We start from the raw sequence: 11,849 nt of genomic DNA, 5'->3' as shown, positions 1-11,849 counted from the left end.
ACGTCAAAAATATGTATTTGTATATTATACACGAAAATACATTCTACTGTGGCATTGAAATAAAAACACACATGACTTTTGCTATAGCGTATGCTGTTTTCGTAAATACGTACCTGGGTACAACTTTGAAAAAATGTTTTCTACATAAATATATACAAATTAAGTATCCCAGTTTACAAAAAAAGAGATATTATTTTTAAATTAATAAATAGCCTGGCATTATATTGTAAATTTCTCAAGCAGTATTAAATTGTCCTCAAAGAGGATTTTACTTTGAATTCGCACCGGATGTTGCATCTTATCCTGGCCCGCTTCACACAGGAGACCGCTGATGGTGGACGGAGAAGCTATCCGTAATCTTTTTCAAAGGGCTTGAACGTGTGAGGATGCTGGTGAAGTTTGTACAAACTAGCAAACAGCCTGGAGTCTTTTACGAGTCCGTTTTAGTCAGGTGAGCGGTCACTGAACTTAATTATGTTTTTTGTATGTTTGTTTGTTTGTTAGCATCTCTTCCAAATCCATTTAAATTAGCCTGAAGCATGATTGCGTCCACATAAACACCACAAGTGGCTCTCTGGACAGCTGTGAGCGTGGGTAGGCCAGACTGAGCGTGCACCATGAGCAAACTTATCGCTTACTGACGTATTTTTTAAAATGTAGACGTAATTACTGATTTGGGATGGACCTAACACTTTATGTTCTTTCCTCTGTACCTTCCACAGTTTTCTTTGTTCGTTTTGCTCACTGTCTGTTTTATTTTTCTGTCTTTCAGACTCGAGAAATGACATAAGAAGTCTGTTTGTACAGGCAGGTAGTGGTGCCACATAAATCTGCTTTCTCCAGGCTTTAGCTTTGTTGACAAAACAAAAACACACCCAGGCTACTTAGAAAGTTGAAGTAGGAGGAAAAGGAGGAGGAGGTAGAGGAAATCAGTCTCTCCTCATGGCCAGCGGGCGTTTTCCAGGCAAGAGTGCAGATGTGGCCATCAACAACTGGACTGCTCCATCTCAGGGCAGACCGCTGTGTGTCAACGGGACACCATGGATCCTTTACCTGCTTGAGGAATGTGTGGACAACATCTGGGAGTACTGCAGTGTTGTGATAGGACTCATATCCATGTTCTGTTTTTTGTTGTCCACGATACCGTGAGTAATTACTTTGATTATTGTCGGCTTATCGTGCAGCCAGCTCAGCCAGTCAGAAATGTTAATGTCTTATATTTGTCTTTAATCTGACTTGCTGGGTCTTTCCAGGCAGGTCTATGAGGCCTATCGGAATGGAAAAGTGGAGGAGGCCATGTCTTTTGGGTTTCTCGTCTTCCTCCTCAGTGGAGACCTGACCAGCTTCGCTGGATGCTATCTCACTAGCCAGCTGCCCATTCAGGTGAACACAGACAACTCAGCCTGGCTGGTTGAGGTCTGCTGGCTGTGCAGTGTGAATCTCTATCAAGCTTTTGAAGGGATAGTCATTATCCTGATACTGATTTTCTTTTTTTCATTTTACTTGACATTTCTCTCTCTTGATTTGTCCCACTCTCAGGTTGTCACAGTGGTGTTTTACATCTTCACTGACTTGATTCTCGTCTCCCAGTTTCTCTACTATAAGATCAAAAACAGCTCCAGCAGAAGTGAGTCCTGACACCGTCTCTGCTCTTAGGTTAAACCTCTGGCAAAGCATGATGCCTGGTTTAAATACAGCACTGTGCAAAAGTCTTATAACATAAAGAAGTGATGGGTAACGCAAGACTTTTGTGCACTTGTTATGTAGCATTTTCCATCACAACCATCTCAGGGGTTTATAGAGAATGGTCCAAAAAACAGAAAGTATCCAGTGAGCAGCAGATGAATGGATAAAAGAGATTGTTTCGAGTACATAAGAAGACAAATAAAATAACCACATTACAAACAACACATGCAGAAGAGCATCTCTGAATGCACAGCACATTTCACCTTGACGCACATGTGCTGCAGCAGCAGAAGACCACACCGAGTACAGAGCTAAGAACAGGAAACCGAGGATACAGTTTACATAGGCTCAATAAAACTGGACAATCGCATCGTGGTCATGCAGCAGACAAATCTTCAGCAACTGTGTGATCCTATAGTGTCTAACAATGTGTAAGAATTCAGGCAGTGCTAATGGAAAAATGGGGTGAATGTCTAATTACCTCCACCAAGGAGGTTGTGTTTTTGGTAATGTTTCCGTGTGTCTTATTTATAGCTCCAAAAGTTTTGAATGAGTTGTGATAAAACCTTGCAGGGGTGTAGAGTAGGGTTTAATATTATACAATAGTTATTCAAGTTATTTATATCCAGTTATCATTAGAGATGGACCGATCCGATATTACGTATCGGTATCGGTCCGATACTGACCTAAATTACTGGATCGGATATCGGAGAAAAATAAAAAATGTAATCCGATCCATTAAATATCACGAAAGCACCTCACAAAACTTGCAACACGCCGTAACTCACCTCAGAACGTATGCATCACGTGATAGAGCAGCTGTGGCATGCAGGACCTGTCGGTGGTCTGGATAGCATGTGGAGCTTCGCTAGCAACCTGGCATTTCATCTCCGACAAAGTTATCCCCGAGAGAAGTAAAGCAAGTGTGTAAGTCCATCTCTGAATGTTTGTAAAGCATTCCTGCGTTAAGCTTAACAAGCGACTGCCTCTCGCTCTCCGGCTGCTACTTCAATCGTGAAACTGCTTAAATCAGCTGATCGGCTTTTCTGTCGCGAGTCTGTCTCTCGTTTGTTTTTGGTCCACTTTGCGCCAGAAAGAGGAAACCAGCGGCTGAACAACAGCAGCACGTTTAAGCTCGATCAGCTGTTGTTAGAATGTATTTAATATTACTTTCTACTCGAGGATCTTTTTCTACGTAGCTGACGCTGGTAACTGTGCAGGGGCGGATCTAGCAAAGTTTAGCCAGGGGGGCCGATAGGGCATTAACTGGGAAAAGGGGCACAAAGACATACTTTTCTTTCTTATTCTCATTTAAAATGTCTAGCTTTTAATAAATAATTATCTGACACCCAAAGTTTTAATTTGATGTAAAATGAATAGAAGTCAATTACTGTACATAGTGACTATTAAGTCTAATATATATATACCCTAGTAAGCTATAGTACTTTTTACTTTGGGAAGGTACCATCTGTGCAGTCTGCAATTTTGTTGAAGAAAGATGTTGAATCTATTTAATATTTCTTGAAAAATAATTGATTTCTGTGCATTTTTTTTCACACTGCATCAAATTAAGGTTGATTACGTCGATTAAGCATCATAAGGTGGAGCGTGAGGGGTGGTTCCCTATTTTTTATTTATTTAATTTTGTTGTTGCTGGGAGTTGGAACCCTATTAGTTAGGTTGCTTAATATTTACGCTAAGTACTCTTTAAAATACCAGAATAGGGAGGATGGTGTAGGTCTAAGTTTATTAGATTGATCAGTATTGCTGAACTATGAAATATTTTTTTTGTATACAGGTATAACAGAATAGCTTTAGTGTAGTTGTTGTTTTAAACTTGAGTATGAACTTATACAAAATGCAGCAAGATATTTAAAAAACAGTTTTGTTGATTAAAAAACACTATATCGGATTCATATCGGTATCGGCAGATATCCAAATTTATGATATCGGTATCGGTATCGGACATAAAAAAGTGGTATCGTGCCATCTCTAGTTATCATCCTACTCCTACATAATGTTTGTGTAGTCAGTGTAAACATCTGTCGTGCTGCCCTTATCTGATTTGCACTGCTCTGCAAACTTCATTGGGTAGTAATCTTAATTATACTGTTGCCTAAGCAAGACTGAACCTACAGGTACTGTTTTTGTTGTTGCTGGATACGTTTGTTACTGAGTTTGTGTGTGTTTGTCGTTTAGAAAATCCCGCGCTGAAGTGGGTGTGCTTCATGTGGTGTGGCGCTGGGACATTAGCACTCCTGGCTTTACCCAAGCTCATTATAGACAACGGTTCACATTTAAACACTCAGGTAAGACGCAAACACCTTTCCACTTGAGATTACCCACTCTTCCGTAGGTGCAGCATTAACTCTTTTCTCTTTATTTCACTGTTATCTTACCCAGAGTCCAGCCAGCTCCAAGTCAGTGGAAATCACTGGTTATGTATGTGGATATTTGGCATCTGTTTTCTACCTCTGCTCCCGTTTTCCACAAATCCATAAAAATGTAAGTAACTTTTTTTTTTTGACTCACTTTATTCTCAGAAACATGGTTTGTGTGTTTGGATTGGAGGTTTGTGGAAAGCTCAAATTACTATGTATGAGTTGGTCATAAATGGGGATGGAGAAGATGGTGAAGTATGGATATTTGTGAATACTGCATGTGTGTCAAAATGAAAGCCAGGCGTTGAAGACAATGGCGCTGTTGTGCTGAAGAAACACATTGGCTCGATTGCAGCGATTAATCACCAGAGGGGATTGTCTCAGTAGCGTGCTAGTGCCAGAGAGACTTCTGGGCACAAAACATGGACTCCCATGATGTTGTAAATCATTTAGGTCGCTTTTGCCCCTGTGGAAATGTAAACATGTTAGAGCACGTCCAAAATGTCATTCCAAGTCTACAAAACAATTAAAACTGTTGCTGTTTAGGATTCCCTTCAGAGTTTCTCTCACATACGCTCACTTGTTGCCTGACATTGTGGGGGAATAATCAGCAGGATATTCATACTCTGCTGCTAAACACTTCTTCAGGGACGGACTGAATTTAGCAGCGACAGCAGAGTGTAAAACTCCATTTTATCTTTCAAGGTTGAAATGTGTCTTTGGTTTCTTAATATCGGATGGATACTGCCTTTCCTCATCCTTTCAGTGATAGATGCGATGAACAAAGCCAGCCTGTTTATGTGAAGCACACATGCTTCCTGCTGTTTGTTAGTAGGATGAATTCGCTGTTGGCTGTTATCTCTTTTGGGGATTTGTTGATACCAATAAAGCAATTCAATAAATCTAGTCTTATCCTTTAATCTTGTTGAGGTTCTCTGTGTCTGTTTGTTTGGAGTGCAAGTCCACTGAATTGAGATTAATGTAAGTGAAACAACATGTACTTAACTCTTTTTTTCATTGACAGTGACTCTGGGTTTTTGTGTGTGGGGGGGCTTCATGAAACCAGGAGTTGTTGTCACAGGTGGTGCTATAAAGAGGCCAGGAAAAATCCAACTCCACCAAATTAGCACTAAATTATGCTTGTTGTTTAGTTGTTTAAATTCCTTTTTTCTTCTTTTGTGGTGAGGTATCCCAGCAGACATCGAGGCAAAGTTTAAACCTTCACATAAGACATCGTTACAGGGAAAGTTGCCATTTTTATCCGGCTGTAGCTGTGGGAGACCAATCAGACAAATGTTTCTGGCCATCCCTGCTAACAATAAGAGTCGCTATAAGCCCAGTGTAAGACTGCTGTGGTGCTTCTTGTTTGTCTGTTAATTATCTGTTAACTATTCTAGTTCCAGCGACAGTCTACAGAGGGCACCTCCTACCTGCTGTTCGCCCTGGCCATGATGGGTAATGGGACGTATGGGCTGAGCGTCATAGTTGTCCTTCCGGCATTGAAGGGCTCCAAACAGAACTTCATCGTCAAACATCTGGCCTGGCTCATCGGCAGCCTGGGAGTCCTCATACTCGACTGTTTTGTATCCTTCAAATAATAATAATAAGCCCAACTGTACAAACTTAATGCAAAATCTGACCCGATAAATCATAATAGGGTAATATTGCTTGTAATGTTTTTGCATGTGCAGTAAATTTAAAGCATTCAGCATGCTGATTTTGTCCCAACTTGTGTACAACCCCAATTAGAAAACAGCTGTCTGAAATGTAAATAAAATAAATGCAGTGGTTTGCAAATTTGATAGTAGAACATGTCAAATGTTTAAATGGTTTATTATTTACAGGAAAAAATAAGCTGAATTTAGAGTTTAATGTCCATGTTTACCACTGTGTACCGTCCCACTTCAGCACCAGGGGCCCGTTCTTCGTACGTCGCTCACTACATCCAAGATCAAATGACACATCCAAGACCAAACCATCGCGCTAACCGTGAGCTCGCTAATCCGGTTCCCCGAACACACCTGCTGTTGACGATTAGTACAGCTGGACGCAGTAATGTGACATCACTGGGTGTCGTAAAAGGGGCTACGCATCGATAGTGGAAACATTGATCGGCAACCTTCTGATTGGTCGGCGAAAATGTCGACGGAGCGCGCTCGGCTCGGTATTTTTCGGCAGCAGAGCAAGAACTCTTGAGTGAGGGATTTCAGGAGTTTCAGAGTTTAATCAGAACGCAAGGGAACACTGCAAAGGCTGCAAAAGCAAGGAGAGAGGGCTGGCAGAAAGTTGCTGACAAATTAAACTCGTAAGTAATTTAATAATAACAATAATAATGGAGTGGATTTATATAGCGCTTTTCAAGGCACCCAAAGCGCTTTACAATGCCACTATTCAGTCACTCTCACATTCACACACTGGTGGAGGCAGCTACGGTTGTAGCCACAGCTGCCCTGGGGCAGACTGACAGAAGCCAGGCTGCCATATCGCGCCATCGGCCCCTCTGGCCAACACCAGTAGGCGGTAGGGTAGATTTATCATATCACACTATATTATCCAATATTATATTACATTATATTATATTATAATATGTTATATTATATCCCCTTTCACATTAGAGCCACAACAGGACCCACTAGAACATGGGAACAAGTAAAAGTGAAATATAAGAATATTCTACAGAATGGTAATATTTATCTCTTATATTGCTTTTCGTCTCTTGAAAAGAGACCCTGGAATAATCTGTTTGTTTATAACAGCAACCAAGAAAAGGGCAGAGCAACAAAAGACAGGTGGTGGTTCTGCACCCCCTCGTCAACAAGTTGGTTAAGTGAATAATATCCTCACGGGAAAATCGATATCTCTCTATGAGCACACTGTCGCGCTGAGCTAAAGGATCCTGTCTGTCCCGCAATATACGCTGAATTCAGAAAACTCTCCTTATCAATCTTGCACCTTCCGCAATGGGTGGCTTGCATATACGGACAGGACATGGCTGCGACAGGCTTCCCAAATCCACCTTCGCTTTTATAGCCGTGGTCTCTCATCTTGATTACACAAAGTAATTTACAATTACTACTCTGAAATATGAATTACATCTGTAATAATCACATACATGTGATAGAATGTTAATAGTACATTTCCCTTTTTTAGGAAATGACCTGTATGTATCTGTGTGACATCAATAAAAGGATCAAGTGCTGCATTGTCTTTAGTTACATTGATGTTATTATTTATGGTGAAACAGTGGTGGAATATCGCTGTTGCTTTCGTATAAATGAAGCGGACATACCTGCGTGGCCGCGATCTAATCCTGTTTACATAAAGTAAACCTGCTCCCCAGCAGGTTTACGCTTACGACTCTGTTGCTATGGCAGCAAGTCCCGGATGAGCTTCGGGGAACCGAACGATCCAAGATCACGCGAAATCGTCAACAATCAAATCCAGCTAACTTACTTAGCGAGGTACGAAGAACGGGCCCCTGGACTCTTCTACTGTGAAACTGCTGTTGTGATGGCAGCAGCATGTGGTTTAGCATTTGCTGAAATCTGCTAGGACTTCCCTGAAAAAGACGTTGGTCCCTCTACTCCATGTTTTCCCAAACAAATTTGAAATCTTCTGACCACAGAACTGTTTTCCACTTTGCTTTAGACCATTTAAATGAGCCTTGGCTCAGAGAAGACGGTGTTCATATAAGTCTTCTTCTTTGCATGACAGAGCTACAATCTTTATTCATGAATATCATGGTGAACTGTGGTCAGACAGTGATTTGTGCAAGTGTTCCTGAGCCCATGCAGTGATTTCCATCACAGAATCATGTTTTTAATGCAGTGCTGCCTGAGGGCCCAAAGATCAAAAGCATCCAGTGTTGATTTTCAGCCTTGTCTCTTGCACACAGAGATTTCTCCAGATTCTCTGAATCTTTTGATGATGATACTTAGACGATAAGATATTCCAAGTCTTCACTATTTTACACTGAGTAACATTATTCTAAAATTCTCTCATAATTTAAAGACAGATTTTAGTAGGTTGGTAGGTTTTCAGTGACTTCAGCCTTAAGGTCAAGGTCAGAGGGAGGAAAATCATGTGAGTGCGATAACTTGAGAACAAGGCGACGTAGGATTTTAACATTCATACCATAGGTGCGTCTGCCAAGAGGCTGAGGGGTAGCACTGGCTGCTGCCAGTCTTTTCATTTCTGAGAAACACCAGTCTCTTAGATGTTCTTTTTATACCCAGTCACGTTGCTATTCAACAGGTTTTCATCCCAATGTGTAACATACCAACGACTGTGACAAATCGTTACTATGTTACGCGTTCGGATGCGTGAGAGCAGGTTGGAATGAACCTACACGTGTGGAGGCATGACAGCGGGCTGACATGAATCTATAAATGTGTTAAGGTTAGGAATAGAAAGCTGCTAAGTCATTGCTTCGAAATGACCTCAAATTTACTTAACATGCTAAATTTTCTCAGTTTCAACATTTGCTATGTTTTCCACGTTGTGTTGTGAATAAAATATGGGTTTATTAGATTTGCAAATCATTGCTTTCTGATTTTATTTCAATTTTACACAGCGTCCCAACCTTTTTGATATTGCAGTTGTAAAATGTCTGAACTTACAGTGTCCGTACAACCCTTGACCGAATCAGGTAACTGCCCAGTTCATCATGTACAGGAAGAACATTTCTGCCAAAAGCAGTGCGCTACGCCATATCCCAGAGGTGGAACCTCTTCTGAGTGAGGAAGAGGAGCTGACAGTGTTGTAGGACAGAGATCAAACACCAGCAGCGATTGGACTATCAGTCTTTGTTTGGAGCTCTCAGGGGTTGCTGAACATGAGTCTCATTTTCTTTGCACACAAGAGGACAATCTCCTGTTTAGTGTGTTAATAAAGAAAGAAAGAGGAGGTAACAGTTTCCTTAACACTGGAGATTAACTACCAGTTTAGAAGCTCTTCCATAGTTTCTCTTTAGTCTGGTTTGCCTGCATGACTTGGGTCATTTTTGCACTTGGACCTCTTGATTTTGTTTATGGATGGAAAAACTATATTTAAAAGCAATCAGTGAGCTTCCATGTTTAAAATAGGGCTCTTAAAACCAATTAGCCATTTCTAAAATGAAACCTTTGCCAGTATCTGCGGAACCTGATGTATTAATATATTTTTTAAGATAGTAGGTATCAGCACCAAAAGCCAACGAAAGCAAATTTTCCAAATACTCCCCTAGTAAGCACAGAAGTGTGGAATTACATTGGTCTTATCTCACTTTGTGGCCCTGTAGCTAACCCTTTACAGCCATACGAGACAACGCTGGGATAAAAAGAACCAACTCTGATGTTTTAATGTGAATCTGATAGTGTTATATAATGTGAAAAGGATTTTTCGTGTTTAATGTTTAAGGACTAGTGGATTTCTTTGCTTTGCGTTCTCTTTGTTGTCCACCAGGAGAAACAGTGTGTACCCTTTAAAACTGTTAATAGTCTTAATATAAATGCATTGCATAAACACATCACTGTTTTTAAGCTAATGTGAATCAGATTGTTAAAGTAGATAATAACTTAAGAAACTGTATTTCTTAAAAACAGCAGTTGAACTGTTTGTCCTTCCAAGTCCCTGATTATGACCTCCCTGCAGATGTCCTCTCTTAAGTTTCCATGTGCTGGCATTGTCTTTTTAAAAATGTTATAACGTTTATTAAAAAAGAAAGAAGACGCGTTCAATGACGTTATCTAAAAATAGGAGCATTATAAAATTAGTCCACGTGTCTAATCTGTCATCGGGTTTGTGGGAGAGAGTATGCTCTTGTCAAGCCAAATTTATTTGCATTATTTCGTAGCGTGTCCTTATTAGCTTCTTTACAGTTGTTCCCAGAACTAATGCTAATTGAATAGATGACAACAGAGGAGAGAAAGGAAAAAAATGGTGTACTAATAGATGAGTGGTTTCATCTTATGATTATATTTTTTTGTAAGTATTGATTTAGACTAATGCTAATAATAATAATAATAGTCTTAATAATATTAGTTAATTCATAGTAAATTAGTTACTAGTGAATTATATTCTTTCTTCTGACAGATGGTTTTCTCATACAACATGTATGTGGCATAGTCACTTTTAACCTGATCATCTGTTTAACTTCAGTTCTGCAGATTTCTCTACCTCAGGCAAGTGTGGGCATCTTTTTGTGTTAAAAAACAAACAAACCATTAGTCATTAGTCCCAGTACTAGCCCGAGAAAATTCATTTGCAAATATGCAATAATAACTTCTTCACTAATAATTCAGTACTTCTAGTGATTTATTGTATTTTCAAAATGTTCCTGTTTCTCTGATTGTTTTTGTATTGAATATATTATTAGGACCTTTTGCTGCTACAGACTGTGGAGCATATATATAAGTTGTTGAGATGGGTTTATTTTATTTCCTTTTTTAATCTTCCATTGTGTTGCCTTTTAATAAATGTGTATTATGCCAAGTTTAAATAACTCCATTGTATCTTTCTAAAATATACTATGTACTGTTTTGATTGAAAGAAATCAAGAATTTGGTCTCAAATTTCACATCAAAGTTTGAAGGTTCTGTCTTTGAGTCACAGAAATGTACAAGTTTACAATGTCTTCTCAGTCATGTCCGTAGTTTGCTGAACGAAACTGTGCACCTCCACAGTGGATTTTAAATCCAAAACTCGAGATGCGATTGAAATGCAGGCTTTCAGCTCTACTTCAAGGGGTTTTATCAAAATGTTGCATTAACTGTTTATGAATTACAGCCAATTTTATGCACAGTCCTCCATTTTCACTGACTCAAGCAGACTTTGCTAGAAAACATCCAAAATAGCCTGAAGTAGCAGTTCTGGGAGAAAAAGACTAAAAAAATATTTGGACAGAATAACAACATAAATTTATACCAGAATTATGGAAAGAGGCAAGTATGGAGGAAAAATTGGCTCATAGTGGAGGCAGTTTTATGGCATAGCTTTGTATAGCTGCCATTGGAAGCTGGGCACTAGTGTCTAAGGGTGACGTAAAGTAGCAGGCTGAATTGTGAAGTGTACAGGCTATACTCATACAAAATGCCACAGAGTCGATCAGACAGCTACAGTAACCATGAGCGCTCAAACTCCATGCGCGACTTCTGAAAACAATGCTGCAAAAGCACATATAACACAAACAGAAGGACATGCAGCAAAAGGTCATAACAGACCCCTGGAAGCGACAAGCCAACAGTCTAATACCAAACATGTACAGTATTGTATGGCTCAATTAAAACACATTACTCTTCCAGCTTGCCTCAGCTGTTATAGCAGAAACACTTCCGTTGTATTTTATTGAACTTCCGTTGTGTTCTGTATTTCTGCAGTATTCCCATATTAAATGTTGGTGTTTTTGTAAGTCGGGCCTCTCAGGACCACCGCATACAGCGCTCCACGGTGCAAATAATACTGACGCAAAGCATCCAAGAGTTTCTCAATGCAGCGAAATTGGATATTTTTCAATGGCCGAGCCAATCACCTGATCCCAACCCAACAGAGCAGGCTTCTCAATTATTAAATACAAAACTGAAGGCAGAGAGACCCAGAAACGAGCAGCAACTGTGAAGGTCTGGCAGAGCAACTCCAGGAAAGAAACAGCATTTGGTGATGTTCTGTTTTATAGACTCACAGTTAACTTTAAGCCTCATTAAACGCTACATTTTTTTGGGGGGGGGGGGGAGTCCTATCTTTCCTCCTTCACATTCCTCGTTGCTTTTTTGAGTGAGCTCTCTGGCGACCAATATAATAAAAGCA

At 40.0% G+C, this 11,849-nt stretch overlaps 1 protein-coding gene across 2 annotated transcripts; it reads left to right on the top strand.

Moving 5' to 3' along the window:
* Positions 1–309: 309 nt before the first annotated feature.
* Positions 310–11,699, top strand: LOC147314292 (lysosomal amino acid transporter 1 homolog). 2 transcript variants are annotated; one of them, XM_086261117.1, is made up of 8 exons: positions 310–451; positions 773–1,145; positions 1,258–1,383; positions 1,540–1,627; positions 3,886–3,995; positions 4,090–4,191; positions 5,465–5,650; positions 8,716–11,699. In XM_086261117.1, exons 2-8 carry the CDS (start codon positions 1,065–1,067, stop codon positions 8,830–8,832), a joined length of 810 nt encoding a protein of 269 aa, XP_086117243.1. In that variant the 5' UTR covers positions 310–451; positions 773–1,064; the 3' UTR covers positions 8,833–11,699. The 2 variants fall into 2 exon arrangements, with proteins under 2 accessions (XP_086117243.1, XP_086117242.1); XM_086261116.1 differs by having other exon boundaries at positions 1,254–1,383; positions 8,716–11,697.
* Positions 11,700–11,849: the final 150 nt, after the last annotated feature.

Source organism: Aulonocara sp. 'chitande type north' Nkhata Bay, linkage group LG14, assembly GCF_057382095.1.
Source record: "Aulonocara sp. 'chitande type north' Nkhata Bay isolate Kocher_YH1m ecotype deep benthic linkage group LG14, A_spYH_male_GT1.1, whole genome shotgun sequence".
NCBI lineage: Eukaryota > Metazoa > Chordata > Actinopteri > Cichliformes > Cichlidae > Aulonocara > Aulonocara sp. 'chitande type north' Nkhata Bay.
The sequence above is the reverse complement of the archived record's forward strand: the minus strand, read 5'-3'. Positions and strand labels throughout refer to the sequence as shown.

Coding starts and splice junctions, on each gene's coding strand:
- LOC147314292 (XM_086261116.1), top strand. CDS start 943: ATGGCCAGCGGGCGTTTTCCAGGCAAGAGTGCAGATGTGGCCATCAAC. Junction 1,146..1,253: donor TTTTTGTTGTCCACGATACC/GTGAGTAATTAC, acceptor GGGTCTTTCCAG/GCAGGTCTATGAGGCCTATC. Junction 5,651..8,715: donor TCCTCATACTCGACTGTTTT/GTATCCTTCAAA, acceptor TGACCGAATCAG/GTAACTGCCCAGTTCATCAT.